The sequence below is a fragment of the Octopus bimaculoides genome, chromosome 6, assembly GCF_001194135.2.
Source record: "Octopus bimaculoides isolate UCB-OBI-ISO-001 chromosome 6, ASM119413v2, whole genome shotgun sequence".
Taxonomy (NCBI): Eukaryota; Metazoa; Mollusca; class Cephalopoda; order Octopoda; family Octopodidae; genus Octopus; species Octopus bimaculoides.
Window position 1 is genome coordinate 26,265,332 of NC_068986.1, and position 17,483 is coordinate 26,282,814.

General features: G+C 34.0%; 1 protein-coding gene across 1 annotated transcript in view; it reads right to left on the reverse strand.

Annotated features, from left to right (window-relative positions):
* The window catches only part of LOC106880734 (uncharacterized), a 212,624-nt gene that overhangs the window by 177,636 nt on the left and 17,505 nt on the right, over positions 1-17,483 (reverse strand). Inside the window, exon 2 of the mRNA XM_052968657.1 lies at positions 13,510-15,323. Coding sequence (XP_052824617.1) covers positions 13,510-15,263 — 1,754 coding nt within the window. The 5' untranslated portion in view covers positions 15,264-15,323. The remainder of the gene's footprint in view (positions 1-13,509; positions 15,324-17,483) is intronic.

The window sequence follows — 17,483 nt, forward strand, 5'->3', positions numbered from 1 at the left end:
TCTGGATAGCAAAATAGACTGCATGTTCCTCAAATAGACCAAAAACCAACACATCCGAAGCAAAGATTCCTTTAGAAATAAACTGCCAGGCTATTAAGTCACCATCAAAGTTTCACTTTCATGAAGTGTGCCAATGGTAAGTTAGCCTGGTTGATCCCAAACCAGCACTGCAGATTTGTTTTTTTTTTTTGCAACAGCACCACTTATGGCCAATGCATAGAAAAGCCTATAACCTTCTATTAAATGATAGACTGATTGTAAAATAATTGCTTTGAAAATCATTTAAATATCCAAATTTTACTGAGGCATCTAATTACACTATCTTTTAGTTGTTTCAGTCATTAGACTGCTGCTGTGCAGAGGCACCACCCTTATGAATTTTAGTTGAATGAATCAACCCCAGTACTTATTATTTATTAAGCCTGGTACTTATTCTATTGGTATCTTTCGCTGAACTGCTAAGTTATGGGGACATAACACACCAACAACAGTTGTCAAGTGGAGGGGGGAGAGAGAGACACACACATACACACACGACAGGCATCTTTCAGTTTCTGTCTACGAAATCCACTCACAAGGTTTTGGTTGGCCTGGGGCTATAGTAGAAGACATTTGCCCAAGGTGTCATGCAGTGGGACTAAACCTGGAAACGTGGTTGGGAAGCAAATGCCTTATATTTACACCTGCACCTACACTAGCAAACAAAAGCTTATGTAATACATATATAATGGATTTACTTAATGACCTAAAGAAACAGTCGTGTAAAAATAATACTCATTCAGTGTTTTACTGATTATACCAAATTTGTATAATGTCTAAGTGCTACAGCTATTTAACCTTTTCTATGCTATATATGATTTTAGATGAATTTCCTAAGAATCAAGTAAAAATATCTACATTCATACGCAACTTTATATTGAGCTATCTTAAAATGATATATTTTACTTTTACAATGTAGCTGAGAGGAAATACAAGTTATGGACAATGAGGCACTTAAAGAAAAAAAAACAGAAAGTTTGAGACAAGTGAAGACAATAGCTTGAGATATTAATATATATCGAAAGAAAGTTGACTGATATAATAGACTCTCAAAGCAAGAAGAATAGAAATCATAGAGTAACAGATGTTTTGTATGACATCTGAATATATCAGATTAGCTAGACAGAGATTAATAGGAATAAATTCTGATATCTTAGCATGTAGAAGGGAAAAAGACATATCACAACCTGGCAGTTCTAAAATGACGTGCCTAGTAAATTGCTTGATATAAAGATCAGAAATAATACAAGTAACACTTTGAAGACATATACTATCAATAAAATTTTGAATGATATCTACTAATCAATATCTGACAAGTTTTACACATAAATCTTTGACATGTTTGTGGCTGTGCATATCTAGCATAAGACAAATTGCAGTGTTATGGACATGTGTTTCATTGATGTTTGACCTACTGACAGCAAGAAATTACAATTTGAACATACTCAAAACATGGAAAACAGTTTTAGGATAACACAGGAATGTCTTAAGCATTTCTAAGAAAGCATTTTCATTAAATCTTACTGACATAGCTGTGACAATTTACTAGTAAGTCTAAAGAAATACCTAGATACTTTTCAAGACTTCTTCAGATTTATACAAACAACAAATGATTATACATAGTCTTTTGCAAAAAAGTTACAGATGTTATTGTTTCTCTTTTTGTTAAGGCAGGCTTAAGGAGATGAATATAACCAATGAGATATCTCAAGTAGATAGGTTTACTAATACTGAATTTAGGAGCTTTATAAAAAATTTACCAGTTCAAAACTTGCTATTAAAAATTGTTGGGCCCTATCAACAATTCCATTACTATAATTTGGTCACAAACTAAGTTACAAAGAGGTACAAGTTATTGATATTAATTAATGAGGCAAAATTAACAGAGAAAAGTGGACTTTTTAAAAACATTGATAAACAAAGAAAAATGCCAAAAATAGTAAAATGAAAGACAATAATAACACTTTTGGGAACATTAAATATCCTGTGGAAAGTACTGTCTATATGAGGTTATACAGCTTCATACAGAGACAATTAAGTGATCCATTGTTAATAAGATCATCACTATGCAAATGAAAGAATGTAATAATAAGTTTTTGTTTCTTTGTCAAAGCTCTTTTGTCACACATCCTGTGACCTCTTCAATGACTTAATCTAATATGTCTCCGCAAGAGTTTTGCAGAACAAATACATAAATGTAATAAGTTTTTGGCTCATGGAAAAGGCCACCAATTTTGAGGAGGAAGGGAGAAGTCAATGTCATCCACCTAAGTACTTGACTGGTGTTTTATTTTATTGATCCTGAAAGGATTAAAGGCAAAGTTGGACAAGGCTTTTGAACAATAATAATGTAGAGTTCAAATAGAGAGCCACCAACGAATATGTGTTTTAAAGTGAATTCAGTGATAAATGATAACTTAAATACATTAGGTTAAACATCCCTAGAATGGAAAAAAGGATGAAAGATGCCTAGAAGACATGAGCCATGCGTCTTTAGTAACCCAGACAGACATGCTGCCAAATACACTAAAGCAACCACACTCTTACTGCCATTAAATTAAATGCGTTAATTTTATCAGAAAGAAAAACAGGAAACTTTCCACATCCCCCCCCTACATCCAAGTAACTTTTATTCCAAAGTGTTATAAGCAGTTATTTATAATTTGCTTCAACACATATCAATAATGAAGACTTATTTAATCATAATTCTTTCTAATTTTGGCACAAGGCTAGTAACTGTGAGAGGAGAGGGGGGGGGTTGATTACATTGACCCCAGTACTTGATCCTGAAAGGATGAAAAACAAAGCTAACCTTAGTGGAATTTGAATTCAAAATGTAAAAAGCCAGAAGAAATGCTGCTAGTCCAACACACTAATGATTCTGCCAACCTCTTATCTAGTTAATGTCAATAATAATTTCTGGATGTTTTATGTTAACCTCACATGAATATGATAATTGCCATGAAAAACTTGGCCAGTATTTGCACTGGATCATATGCTGTAAGTCTGGACTCCCAAATGAGAAGAGCTGGTGGGAACACAAGCCTGCCAAAGTAGTCAAAAATAACGATATCCTTAGGATTTTAGTAGTCAAACTGATCATACTGTACAAGCCAATATATCAGATATTGTGGTAAAAAATTACACTGACAACACATATCTGCTCATAGATATGTCAATCCCAGCAGATTGCAACACTTCCGCAAAAACATTTGAAAAGTAAATATAAGGACATTGAAATAGAAGTTTCAAAAATGTGGTTTCTAAGAACAACAACTGTACTTGTTATCATAAGAGGGAACAATACCAAATAGTGTTCTTAAATACTATGGCTAAATACCACGAAACCCAAAGTACCAGAACTACAAAAGAAATTGTTCTCACAGGTACTGCCCATATCCTAACAAAAACAGTCAACTTGAAAATACCCAATTCTCTTAAAACTCTTTCAAAACTGAGACATTACAAATTTAACAGAATCTCAGCTCTCAGATTCTGACCTCCTCCATCATCATCACCATTTAATATCCATTCTACATGTTGGCATGGGTTGGATGATTTGACAGGAGCTGGCCAGCCAGAGAGCTACCCAAGCTCTGTGTGTCTGTTTGGCATAGTTTCTATGGCTGGGTGCCCTTCCTAATGCCAACCACTTTACAGATTGTACTAGGTGCTTATTACATGGCACCAGCATGGTTGCTTTTATGTGGCGCCAGCAAAATATATACGACGGGCTTCTTTCAGTCTCCACCCACCAAATCCACTCACAAGGTTTTGGTCGGCTCGAGGCTACAGTAGAAGACATTTGCCCAAGGTGTCATGCAGTGGGACTAAACCTGGAACCATGTGGTTGGGAAGCAAACGTCTTGCCACATATTTACACCTCCACTTACACTAGCAAACAAAAGTTTATGTAATATGTATATAATGGAACCCGGAACCATGTGGTTGGTAAACAACCTACTTACCACACAGCCACTCCTACGCCTGTTCAACATTTCTAAATAGGACCTTCCAGATTCCACTGCATTACAACATCAAGGTGTCAAATGTATGGTAAGCATAATGAATAATTATACTCAGCTCTCCGTCACAATGCTTTGTTATCTTTGTGATCTGATTCTTTGGAAAATTACTTCATTGCTAATATAATCAATAAGCGACACTGGAAAACTTTGCCAATACAAGGATGGGCTGAAAAGTTCATAGGTTGACACTGAAGGAGTAAGCTGTGAAATCTTGCATACATTAATTTCAGCTATTCTTATAATAACCGCATTGTTTCTTTCCAGGTAACTAGTAGCAACTTCTCTTGAAAATGGACAAAATTTAGTATTGTGATGTTAACAAGTACCTGCAGAAAAAGGCTTTAGTTCCCCAAGAACATTCATGCTGACATGATTGATACATTAGGGGATTACACTCCAGTTTTATCAACAGTGCAAAATTAGGCAGCTGAATTTAAGAGAGAAAGGGAGAGTCTTGAAGATGACCCAAAGTCTGGACATCCTGCAATGGCTACCATCAAGGAAAACATTGATCGTGTTCAGCACATGATGATGGATGTCAAGCAACTGAATATAAATCAAATAGCCAATGCTATTAGCATATGTGAAAGTTGAGAATATTCTGCACAATGTACTTGGCATGATGAAGGTTTCTGCTTGGTGAGAGCCACGTCTTCTGACACCTGATCAAAAGCACACTAGGCTAGTCACATTATGGGAAAATATGACATTACTTGAGGCAGAATGTTTCATAACCCAGGATGAGTGTTGGGTTCATCACTTTCAGCCAGAAACAAAGAGACAATCCATGCAGTGATAACACCTCTCTTCACCTACTCCAAAGAAGACCAAGGTCATTTCATCTACATGGAAGGTGATGGCCTGTTTTTGGGGATGCAAAACACATTGCATTTATTGATTATCTTCAAAAGAGCCACACCATCAATGGAAAGTACTATGCCAACTTGCTGAGGCAGTCATGGAAGGCTTTCATAACCAAACACCCAGGAAAACTGACAAAAGCGGTCTTGTTTTATAAAGACAATATTCCAGCACACAAGTCCTTGGTTTCAATGGCTGTGGTGCATGACTATGGCTTTGAACTGGTTTATCATCCTCCTTATTTTCCTGATTTGGTCTCATCTGACTATAATCTGACCCCCAATATGGAAAAAACACTTGGATGGGTACCAGTGTCACAGTGATGATGTCATATCTGCTGTTGATGACTTTTTGGGGGGCCAAAAGGATGGAAGCTTCTTCACCAAAGGGATCCAAGCACTACAACACAAATGGAAGAAATGTGTAGACTGTAAGGGGGACTATGCTGAAAAATAAACCTCATTTGGTCACATTCAATGAGAGCATCTTGGTCAGCCTATGAACTTTTCAGCCAACCTTCGTAAGAGAGAAAGAGAATTCTACAAAAACATTGTCAATAATTTTCTATCACAACTCTTCTAAAAGATTTTTAAAATTCCACTTAAGTCATATTTTACAAACCTAGACCTCTCAAGTCATGTTCTAATACAGAGATGGCTACCCTGCAAAAGAGTATATGTCATCTGAAATTACAGTGGAGAATATCTATGAAGAACTGATGCAAAATGTATAGCAGCTATACATTGTCTATGAACTATAGCTATCTGTATTATAGATGCAGGCATGTTATTTAATCTTGAGTTCTACCTCACTTTGCAGTGTCTTCTGGTGTAGACCAATACTTTGAGAGATAAATTGGTAAATGGAAACTGTATGGAAGTTCACTATGTGTGTGCGTGTGTGCATACATGTGTGTGTGTACTCATATGAGTGTGCCTGTGAATGTTTACATTCCTCGCTTTGCATGAAAAGTGTTGAACTAGAAACATGATATTAGTTCAAATTCCCTGTCAGTAAAACATTACAATATTGTTTTAAAAGTATGTATAGCAAATGCTTGTTTTGTTCTGAAACATTCACAATATTTAAAGATTGCATAAAAAAAAAAGCAAGACAACATCTAAAAGTGAGTAGAAAGGGAAAACAATTAAGTTTATTCTAAATTAATAAAACTCTATAAATAAATAGTCTTGTTTTCTAAATCAAATGAATTTCAAGATCAAAGTCATAAATTGTATAAAATCATATAGAAGAGTAATTTCTAACAGACATAGTTCTGCAAATATTAAAAGAGAAGTGTAGTCAATTGAATCAACCTTAGTACCTTATTGATACTTATCAACCCCAGAAAAATAAGAGGCCAAATTGAACTAGCACAAAACATTCTGTCTGGCATTCAATTAATTCATTTATTTGTTCCACCACACCAATTAGAAAATAATAAATTCATATTATATAGCATTTAAATTGTAATTTTATCAACTAAAAATACTCTACCAATATTTCATTGTATATCCACAGGAAATTCAATAAAATAAATAGGAAAAATATGCAGACACACATCCTAAACATTTTTAATTATAATATGATATATAAACATCACTCATGAATAAAGAGCATTGCAGATTTTCCAACTCTTGTCCCACCTCCCATTACAATGCATTTTTGACATTTGCCAAGAAAACTTCAATCAACATTTCCATATCATCTTATACATCATTACTCAAAATAGTAGCTCTTTTGGCATAAGGTGCAATATCTATTATATACTTTGTCTAAAAATACGTTCCTTAAATTTCCCTTCTAACACCAATCTCAACATTTATAAGTGGTAAATTTTCTGTAGCTCTCAACTCAGTTCATCATATCTAAATTCTAACACAGCCATCACCCTGAAATACTCTTTTTTGATTTAGCCTAGTACTCATTCATTACTCTAAAATATAGAAAAAAAATCAAAATTATGTACCTACTAAAAAACAAGAGAGAAAAAAAAAACTGATAAATCAATATTCATCAATATACAAAAAACATCCAAGGACAATCACAAGTAATGAGTTCCTACAACAATCTGAGAAGTTGTCTGTCTAGCACAACTTCAGACATTTCTCTTTCAAGGGAAAAAAAAAAAAAGTCATATATCTTTAGCCTTGTTAGCACATGACGCTTCAGGCAAAATTATCTATGAATAAGTTCATCTGATCAGTTGAGCCTTTGGGTAAGTAATTTTGCCAGTAACATCCTGAATTGAAAGCTTTCTCTCAAGTTGCTCCATTTGTAGCTTGTGCTGACGTCATTAGCAACAATTTTTCCTTACCCTTCTACAACAATTCATACTTATACTTCAGAGTCACTTCCCTATAGTCCTTGTGAGATTTCTTCATAAAACCTTAAAATTTTTCTAGAATGTCCTCTTTCCTGTTTTTCTCGTTTCTGCTACCAACAGCTCAAACTAAATATTAATCATGAACAATTATTGCTAATTCTCAAGAAAACATAACTTGATAAGTTAGGCAACTGGTACTCATCTAATTAATCATGCAACAAAAACTTGACAAATAGCTCTCAAATCAACAGCATCAAAATACAGAACAGATACTACACTGCTTTCAAACCATTTCAGGATGATATTTGAAACACCATTGAATCTGTTCTACCCAACTTGGAAGCTATGCAAACACAATAATAAGTGGACTAGAAATGAAATTGCATAAGTGTATTTGCTTTATTAATCCACAATGAAATATTAGGAGCGAAACAAGCATCAAATGTAATTTTAGCAAGAATAGTGCTGATAGAGCCATATGGGTGAAGGTATAGAGGTTAAGAGGATTCAGTAAATTTGTCATCATTCTGACACAAAGCTACAATATACAATTGCATATAAAAGGGCAATCAATCAGTGGGTTGTACATTATATAAAACCATCCTTTGTTCGCTTAATAAAATTCCTTTATCAGTTTTTAATAGAGGGAATTTCCATTTAGGCATCAACTATAGTAAATTTTGCAAGAACTACTTAAATATGGCTTTCTGCAGATCATTGAAGGTGTGCTAGATTATAAGCTGTACTTATGGACAAATCTAAAGTGTCATACTTTGAAAGTAGTTCTATTTTACTCATTTAGCTATATCAAAGAGGTCAAGGGTAAAATACATTTATTGCAATGGAAAGTCAGCTTATGACTTAAAAGATCAAAAGGTGCATTGACAGTGGTTGTTAGATATTTTAATGTAAAGTAAATAAAATGATGAGGCAATAATCAGATGATGCAATGAATTTGGAGAAATAAGATCTTTGAAAAACAGGTAGCTCAGACAGAAGTGTGAATAAGTGAAACTGATGTAAGTTGTTCAGAATGGTAAATATTTTGGCCCCAATTAAACAGGGGAACATTTAAAGACAAAACTCTTTATATGAAAGAAGGAAAGGACAGCCAGCTTATGTGGATAAATGCAGAAGAAAATGGATGTCAAAAAATGCTTTTTAAATTCCCAACTGGTATCTCTATACAATGCCTTGCATTCCAGTATTGTTGGAATTAACCATTTGCAAAATTCGATATTTTGCAGCCAAGCCTCCTTTTTATCTGGGTCATTGAGTGGAACTTTGTTGTTATTAACTGATGACACCACTACCATATCATACAGTATTTATCCAAGTAAAGCATAATGATACACTATTCTTTACATTCAGAAACTTTGCTCAAGTGAATTATCAAACACCACATCAAACTGGTAGTCATAGTAACCCTTTTGATCCCACCCTGCCCAAGACTTCTATTGGTTCTATTGTACAAACTTCCTGTTTTAAAGTCACATAAACTGAAATCTTCCATTAAGATTTCATGTAATTTATGTTCCATAATAATGATAACATAATTTTACTCCATCTTCATTATTTTTGAAATTAATTGAAAATACCAAGGGTATACGTATTTTACATGGTATTGGAGATAAAGGGAGGGGGGGGCAATAGATGCATTTGTAGTTTTTCTAATCATTGACTCCTATTTAAATATTAGCTGTAAAAAAATTTTAAATGTAATATGGATAAACTGTTCATTAGCCACAATGACAACATCAACAAATAATAATAGACTTCTGAAGGTGAATAAGTAAATAAACAAACCAAATGTATACTATGCATGTTTATAGTATTTGCTTTTGGTATGGTAGTGCTATGGTAAGTAGTCAACTGTGTCAAACTAGTATCCAGAGCTGAATTACTCTTTCTTAATATTATGTTAATGTACATTAAAATGAGGAAAATAGCATTGAATCATAGCAAGGAGGCATTAAAAGTCTGAGTAAAAGAAAAGAGACAATAGGTAAAGAAGTTTGAGAAGCACTGATATAAATGTTCATTATTACAAAAATTTCAGTTGCATTATAAATAATTTTACTAGTTGCTAATACAAAAACGAACTATCTCTAAAAAGAATGTTTACACTATAATTCTTATAGGAAAATTACCTTGCAAGCAAACAAATTAGTTTTATGACACTTATATCAGTTGATTTGCCAATAAACATTTTGACATTTTTAAGCTGTCAGCTAAACTCATCATGCAAAACCTGAAGAATAACATTCTTCATGTTGTAATTCAGGCATTTAGTTTGATCTTAGAACTTTTTTGTCTCTACTATCTTCTCTGTAACTTAATTCAATCTAATAATCTACTAATTGAATACTGCAGTAATATGTTGTTTATACATTAAATTTAACACTTCTGTATTTTGGTACTATTTCTATATCTTACAGATTTCTTATGATTAGAGTGGATTTCTGCATGTTTGTTAATACATTTACAACATTTGCATACTGCATTATTCTTCTTCCACAGAGTGGCATAGGCATAGTTGTGTGGATACTAAGTTTACTTCAAAAACACATAGTCTCAGGTTCTATCCCTTGGTATGGTACCTTGGGCACTGGACTGATCAATGCATTATGTGTGGAATTGGAAGAGTGGAAACTGTATTGAAGCCACCATATGTATGTGCCTGAATGTTGACATTGTTCATCTCTGTGTGACACCATCTAAGGGATATGTTTATATTCCCTACTAACTACATAGCATATAGTTCTGCACTTTCAAAGACCAGTAAAAAAAAAACCCTAATTTGAAAAATGCATAAGGTTTGACAACAGGAAGTCTAACTGGTTGAAAAATACTATCTCAAATAAATCTCTCTCCAACCCATGCCAGCAATGAAAAACAAAGGAATAGCCACTTGAACTAACTTTCCTAATTTTGTTACATTGCTTGTCATAATTAGTATCCCACTTAGCTGTTAACAATATTAATAAAAAGTTTACAATAGGGAGATGATGCTAGTATTACTATAACCAGAAACTTCAACTCAGCTAGCCCACAAAAATCAAAGATGGGGTATCAATCCCACATCAAAGTATTAAAAAAAAACGTTTGGTTTTAATAAAATGTTCATATCCACATGAAACAGCTGTTTCACTTTTACTGAAGTAAAACAAAAATTCCTCTACCTATATAAATTGCAAGAAAAAAATTATATTTTGGCTGATTAAAGCCTACCAAAAATATCAACTAAGACTTCATAATCAAGAATACATATTCTAATATTTTCATACAGGAACTAACCTTGTCTTACCTAACCTACCATAATGATAGGCATTTAAGTTAGGTAAGCTTTGATCATTTTATTTATCAAAATACGCAAAATTTTTACATTACAAACATGTATCTCAATTGAAAAAGTAACAGCAATAAGAGTCTACTTCCGAATATACCATATACCAAATACTGTGGAATATAAAAATATATAAAGACTGATAAAAATATTTGTTTGATAAAAGGTCATCAGTGAATTCTGCACTTTAATTAGGTAAAAAAATTTTTCTCTAGCTCTCATAAAACCAATAGATTTAAATGCAAATGGTGACTGTTGAATATTAATACTAATATTAATAATGTTTATTATAGAACTTACGGCTTGAACAGAGAAGTCTAAAACCAACTACCCATAGGAACTCATACATGCTGAAACCTAGTTCCCATAATTGTAGAAGATTTGAAGAAATTCCAGATATGAAAACAAATAGAATCAAAAGATCTTAAAGTAAACATAGTAAGGACTAAAATTCTAGTGAAAAACACAAGACCCTGCTGTCATCAAGAAAATTGTCATGTCTGATATGCGTAAAAGAAGCAAGCTGAAATTTCCTACATTACACCGAGTGTAAACTATGAATACACTAGCAGCGTAGTGTAATTACAGGTAGGCTGACAGAGAAAATAGACTTAGTATGCAGCATATGCACAGGTACAGTCAGTGATAACAGTACATGTGAAGTAGATTCTTTCAAATGCTGAAAGTACCCCAGATTTAACTGTTAGCTTTTGTTACCTAGATAACCTAATTGAGAGTGAAGAGGAGTGTTCAGAAACAGTAGCAAAGGTGGAAACAGAGTGAAAAAAGGTTAGGGACCTATTAACTTGGCTAGCAACAAAGAGTTTGTCTGCCAGAGAATATATGATGCTTGTATGTGAAGTGCAATGTTGTATAGTGGCAAGACATAGGCCCTGAATGCAAAGAATTTACAAAGGCTGGAAGGAAATGAAGCAAACTTATTCTGTGGAATGTGAAATGCTTGTGTGTATGAATGACAGAATACAATCAGCTGAGAGAAAAGCTGGAAATAAAAGTAAGATTTAGTGCAAAATAGAAAACTACACTGGTAAGATCATGTGATGTGATAAGGAAGCATGCAAATGGACAGAACCTGTGAAATAAGGAGACTGAAGCAGAACTGGAATTAAGTGGTAAAAACTGATCTCATGAGGCTGAACGTCATGAAGATGACAAAGGACCCTGACAAATGACATTTTGCAGTGCAGAAGACCTGCCCACCCAAGTAAGCACAACTAAACAAGATGCAAAAATGTTGATGGATATCAAACTGTATAATATATGCAGGGTGCATTAGTTTTTTGAGAACACTTCTCTGAAGAGCTCTAACTTTCTTCTAACTTATATATTTTACCTTGCTTTTTAGATAAATAATGTCAGACTTCAGGTTCATTTAGCAAATGAAAAGATGCATTGTAATTGTTGCCTTAAAAGCACAGCAGAGTGATACAGAGATAACTTGCTTCCTGAAAATTGCCTAATCCTTTGCTGTCAAAGTTGGAATGGAGCTGGAGTCTGCTGACAGGAATCCAACATTAGCAGCTAAATGCAAAAAACATGCACAATGTCCTAATATCATCAGAATACATAACTTTACACAAAAGTCCAAGAAATAATCGATAAAAATCTTCTAAAGTCAACCAGAGATATTTCAAAGGGCCTCAAGGTTTCAGCATGCACCATCACCCTCTCCTCTATTACCTTCTCACATTAGTCCTCTCTTTAACCTGCCCTTGGTAGGGACAAGACAACTCCAATGTACAACAGAGAGGGTTCTTTAATTTTGCCATTGACAAAACAATCCTTCTAGTGCTGATGCCACAATTAAATGCAGCCAGTACACTCTGTAAGGCGGTTAGAAGGAGGGAAAGTATATGCCTTCTTTTATAACCCTTTTGAAAGAATTTGGTAAAAGAAACTGGGTGGAAGCCCATCATATAAGTGTGTGTGTGTGTGTGTGTTCCCCACCTCCCACTGCTTGATAACCAGTGTTGGTTTGTTTACATCCTGGTAACTTAGCAGTTTGGCAAAAGTCACCAATATCATAAGTACCAAACTTAAAAACTAAGTACTGAGATCTATTTATTCAGCTAAACCCTTCAAGGTGGTACCCCAGCATGGGTGCAGTCCAAAGACAAACAAATAAAAGATTTAAAAAATAGTCCTTCCTCTTGATCAGAATCAGAGTTTGATGACATTGCCATTACAAAGGATATGCTCTCATTCTCAATCTAATTGATTAGGTGTTAATAACTCCTTTTTACAAAGAAATTGTTTTTAAACCCGTGATAATCCAAAACCATTACAACTATTTGATTGGAGTTTTTCCACAACTATATGCTCTGATATAATATGCTTTCCACAGAATAAAACTCAGTTTGGATATGAAAGCATTTTAAGTGCAGGAGAGTTGTTCTCATGCCATTATGATACCATAGAGAAGAAGCAAAATATCCAAATGTAAAACTAAATAGGCAACATGCAATAAAAAGCTAAATCCATCACAAGTGTCTTCATTACTTTTTTGACAATATTATTTCACATAAATTGCAAATATTTCCAAGAAAAAATATAAATTTTGGAATTATTCATTTTCGAATAATAGAAACAAGGCAACCTTTATTTCATTTTTTTTTTTTTTTAATATTTTGATTACTATGAATAAATCAGTAAAAGTCGATGTAAAATATCTTTTTTGAAAGCAATCAATCTTCTATACAATGGCCTTCAAAAATATTTCATCTATCATACTTGAAAATACAGTGCAAGAATGTCTTCATTTGAGCAAAGATTTCAACTCATGCACGCATTAATATATGCGTCACATTCTAACTATTAAAATAAGTGAAAACTAGAAACATTCAATTCATGCTGAAAGGAACAGGAAAAGAAAAAGGAAAATCACTGACCTTTTGATCCAAACTGGTTCCTCTGTAGTTGAGTTTTCAGTAAATGAAGATTTTAGGGAGACATTTTTACTTTTTTGAATAGCAGTCTTAATGTCAGCCATGGTATGATTAAGAGCTTCTTTGGCATCAAGTTCATCTTTAATTCCACTAGTATCAATATTTTTTCCTTTGCCATTTATATGAGTTTCTTCGCCATTAATCTCCTGATTCAGCTCAGACTTTTGCTTTAACTGCAACATCTTGGCAGGAGAATCACATTCATGAGGGAATGCTTCATCAACATCACTAGCTTGACTTCCAGATAAACCATCCTCTACAATTGGCATTCCACCAGTATTAGACTTTTCTTCATCAGATAATACACTCTCCACTTCAGCACTATCACATTCAGTATTTTCAGGAGACAGTGTGAATGCTCTCTTTTCTTCCACCACTAAAGGTTCAGTGTTATTTAAAGGAATTTCAGTTAAACAATCTTCACTCACTCTCACTTGGTGCTGACTACGATCAGAAATTTCTGGTCCGTTCTTTTGATGAATGATTTTCTCAGGAGAACAATCACGAGAGCTTTCAGGTGAACTGCTACTAATACTCGAGCTAGGAAAAGCTAAACGCATTCCAACATAAGAATTGCCCTGATGAATGCGTGCATATTTAACATAATCATATTCATTTTCAATATTAACATTCTTTCGGGCTGAATTTCTATCAGGCTTAGATACTTCATTATGCATAGTCACATCTAGATCTGATTGCAAAGTTTGCTCAACGGGAGATATCTGCTTCAGGTCCTGATTATTATATGGAAGGGTTTCTCGTTCTGAACTAGAGCCATCTCGATCACTACAACTACCTGAACTATTACTATGATTTACCCGTCTTGCAAATCCTGGAGATTGACGTTTTATCTTAGGTTTAGCTCCCTGGGAATTATACTTTGTTGAAGATGGAATATTTCTTTCATCATAATTTTTTACTTCTCCAATTGTTGGAATATTGTTTCGAATTTCTAAGCTATTCCTTTTTTTAACAGTCTCATCTGGACTACAGTACTTGGAGTCTTTTGATTTTTCTCTAAGATTAACTGCTACTTCCCAGGGTTTCTCTAAGCCAATATCAGCAGCAGTATTGAGAATTCCATTCCTGTCCAACAGCTTCACATCTTTCCCATCAAGTATATCTGAACGCAATTCCTTCTGTCTTGAAGAATGTTTGTTGTAATGATGGCTTCCTCCAACACTCTCACTTCCATCTGAAAGAGTATCAGAACCACTCTTGGAATGAATACTATTCTGACCAAGAATGTCTGGAGCTAAGTTCTGATGAGAACCAAGGTCCTTACCAGAACATTTGCACAGCTTTTCTGTGAGACTATCAGCAAGAATGTCAGCAGAATGGTCCATATCATCGGTAGGGAAATCAATCTCTACATCAGGATAATCATTAATACATGACTCTCCACTCTCATCACTATCATGTTGTAAGCCCATACTTTCCAGCCCATCATCATCAATCAGGTTTTGATATGACAAAGAGCTAATTTCACTGGCTTGACGAGAACCACTCTCACCGAGGTTGACTTCCATGCTCAAGTTATCTGTGTCATCAGCAGTATGCTCTGACAACTGCTCGAAGCTAAGGGTGGATCCTCGTAAAGAGATATCCCCCCCACACGCTCCTTCAAGATTGACATCACAGTTCTCCTCAGTGTCAGAGTAAGCTAACGTATTACACCTCTCCTCTAAGTCAGACATAATTTGTCAATTTTTAATACAGCTTACAGGGAACACTTTATTCTGCCTGTGTTTCCTCGCCTGAAAAAAAAAAAAAAAAAAACAGCTTTTAATTTCATAAAAAAAGGTTTGCATTTCATATTTAATTTTTTAAATGTTTTACATTTTCATTCATCATCACAGTATATCATTATCAATATTATTTACAATAATATACAGTGATCATGAGAATTTGTTTAGAGATCTTCAATTACATTTTACAACAAAACATTCCCTCTTCACACAAAAGGTAATCAGTTTTAGTCACTCTATGGTATATTTGTATGAAATACAAGCAGTGAAAATAGTTCACCAACATCGAAGAGAAACAAGTAACTGTTGAATATGCAATTTAAACTAGATAACACGAGTACTCTTGAACTTAAGGTGTCTACAACAGCTGAATATTGAGATTAAAAAGAATTATTAGGAGGAAAATACTTTCAAATATTATGGCTGGTGAATGAAATGATGTAGGAGATAAGGTTGGCTCAATATATGCTGTTATGCAAGCTAGTCCAATAAATGCAGAAAATGAACATTAAGCCAATAATGAGTTCTTGCAATAACTAAATGACAAGAATTGACACTCATTTTAAAATTATAAGTTTGTAATTCATCACAAATATATTATGCTACCTTAGAAAGGGCACTAAGATCACATTTAACTGAAAATCAGTGTGGAAAGAGAAAAACTGAGAAAGCTAAACAAATTGGTGTTTAACAAAGCCAAAATTAAATCTATTCTTAAATGAAGCTGAATTAATGTTTAATATAACAATACATTCTACTTCATCAATTTCTGTTTTGCAAAACATGCATGCTGTGAACAAAAGTAATATTTTTTGAATGAAAAAATATAGTGAGCTATGTTCAGTAATCTTCGTATAAATATATTGCTTTTTTTTTTATGTTTTATTGTATATGTACTATGATATAGAAATTCATAGCAACAGCAGTTTTAAGAATACCATTCCAATCCATCACTACCATACAATGGTATCAAACAATATCTCAAGATGTAAAAACTGTCAAAAGATGTGTTTTCAAGAAAAACAATTTGTTAGACATTAAAAGATTCTTAACAATGAAGTGATACGAAGGACTAAATATCTAATGAAATCTATTTTAACTAGATGTCAACTTACCCATTCAATGATTCTCTCAAGCCTAATGAGTAATTTAACATCTAAGTTTTTGGTGATGATCCAAGGACTTAAGACTTACGGGACATTTTTATCTCAGCATTATGACAATTTAAAAATACACTAATAAGCCAGTTGTTTACAAGATTTTATAATCCTAAGTTAAAATTTTCCATATTTCATCATTGTAACTTTACACCCACTTTTCATGCTGACATGGGTAGGATGAGTCCTAATAGTCCAAATAAATTCTTATTTTGCTTTCTTTCCTCCTAAACATGGCATCAAACCACTTCTTGGTTGTTTATTTTGACATGGCTTCTACAGCAGGATACCCTTTCTAGCACCAACCTTTAGAGTGTATTAATTATAATTCATTGTGGTACCTCTTGATCCTATGTTGTCTCTGTTTAAAGTTTACTGGGTCTGGTTTATTGTGACACCAGCACTAGTGAGGTTGCCTTGTATTTGACAATATAGTCTTCACTTCATTCAGGGCAATGTGACTAAGAGAATGGATAGGTAGAGGGTGTCTGAAGATGAACTAGGGTGGGAGAAGAAGAGTATGGTGGAGGAGATAAGTGGCTGATAGGACATTGTTAAATCAGTGATGGATGTCAAAGGAGTGGCCTGAGGGACGAGGCACTGTTTGCTAGCAATACATAAGGGTAAGAAAAGTGTTTCAAGTATTGTCACTGAAGCATCATAATTTGGAAAGATACAGCAAAGTGAAGTTGTAGGGTATGGTGGTGGTAGAGTGGAGGGAGTATGGTCAAATTTAATGGGCAACATAATACAGTATGAACAAATTTATGGACAACATAAATAGGAGTAAGGATGCTAGAGAGATGGAAGGATAATGTATATGCAAGAGTGACTTAACAGCTACAAATGAAGGCCCAAATGCAGATATATACTATATATCCCAATTTCCATTACCACCCCACTGTTTCAATGTACATTTTGCCAAACTCATACAGGTAGCCAGGCCTTCTTCAACACCACATGTTGCCAATCAACATGGTCCCATGTCATCTTCATGAGATTAAATAACTTA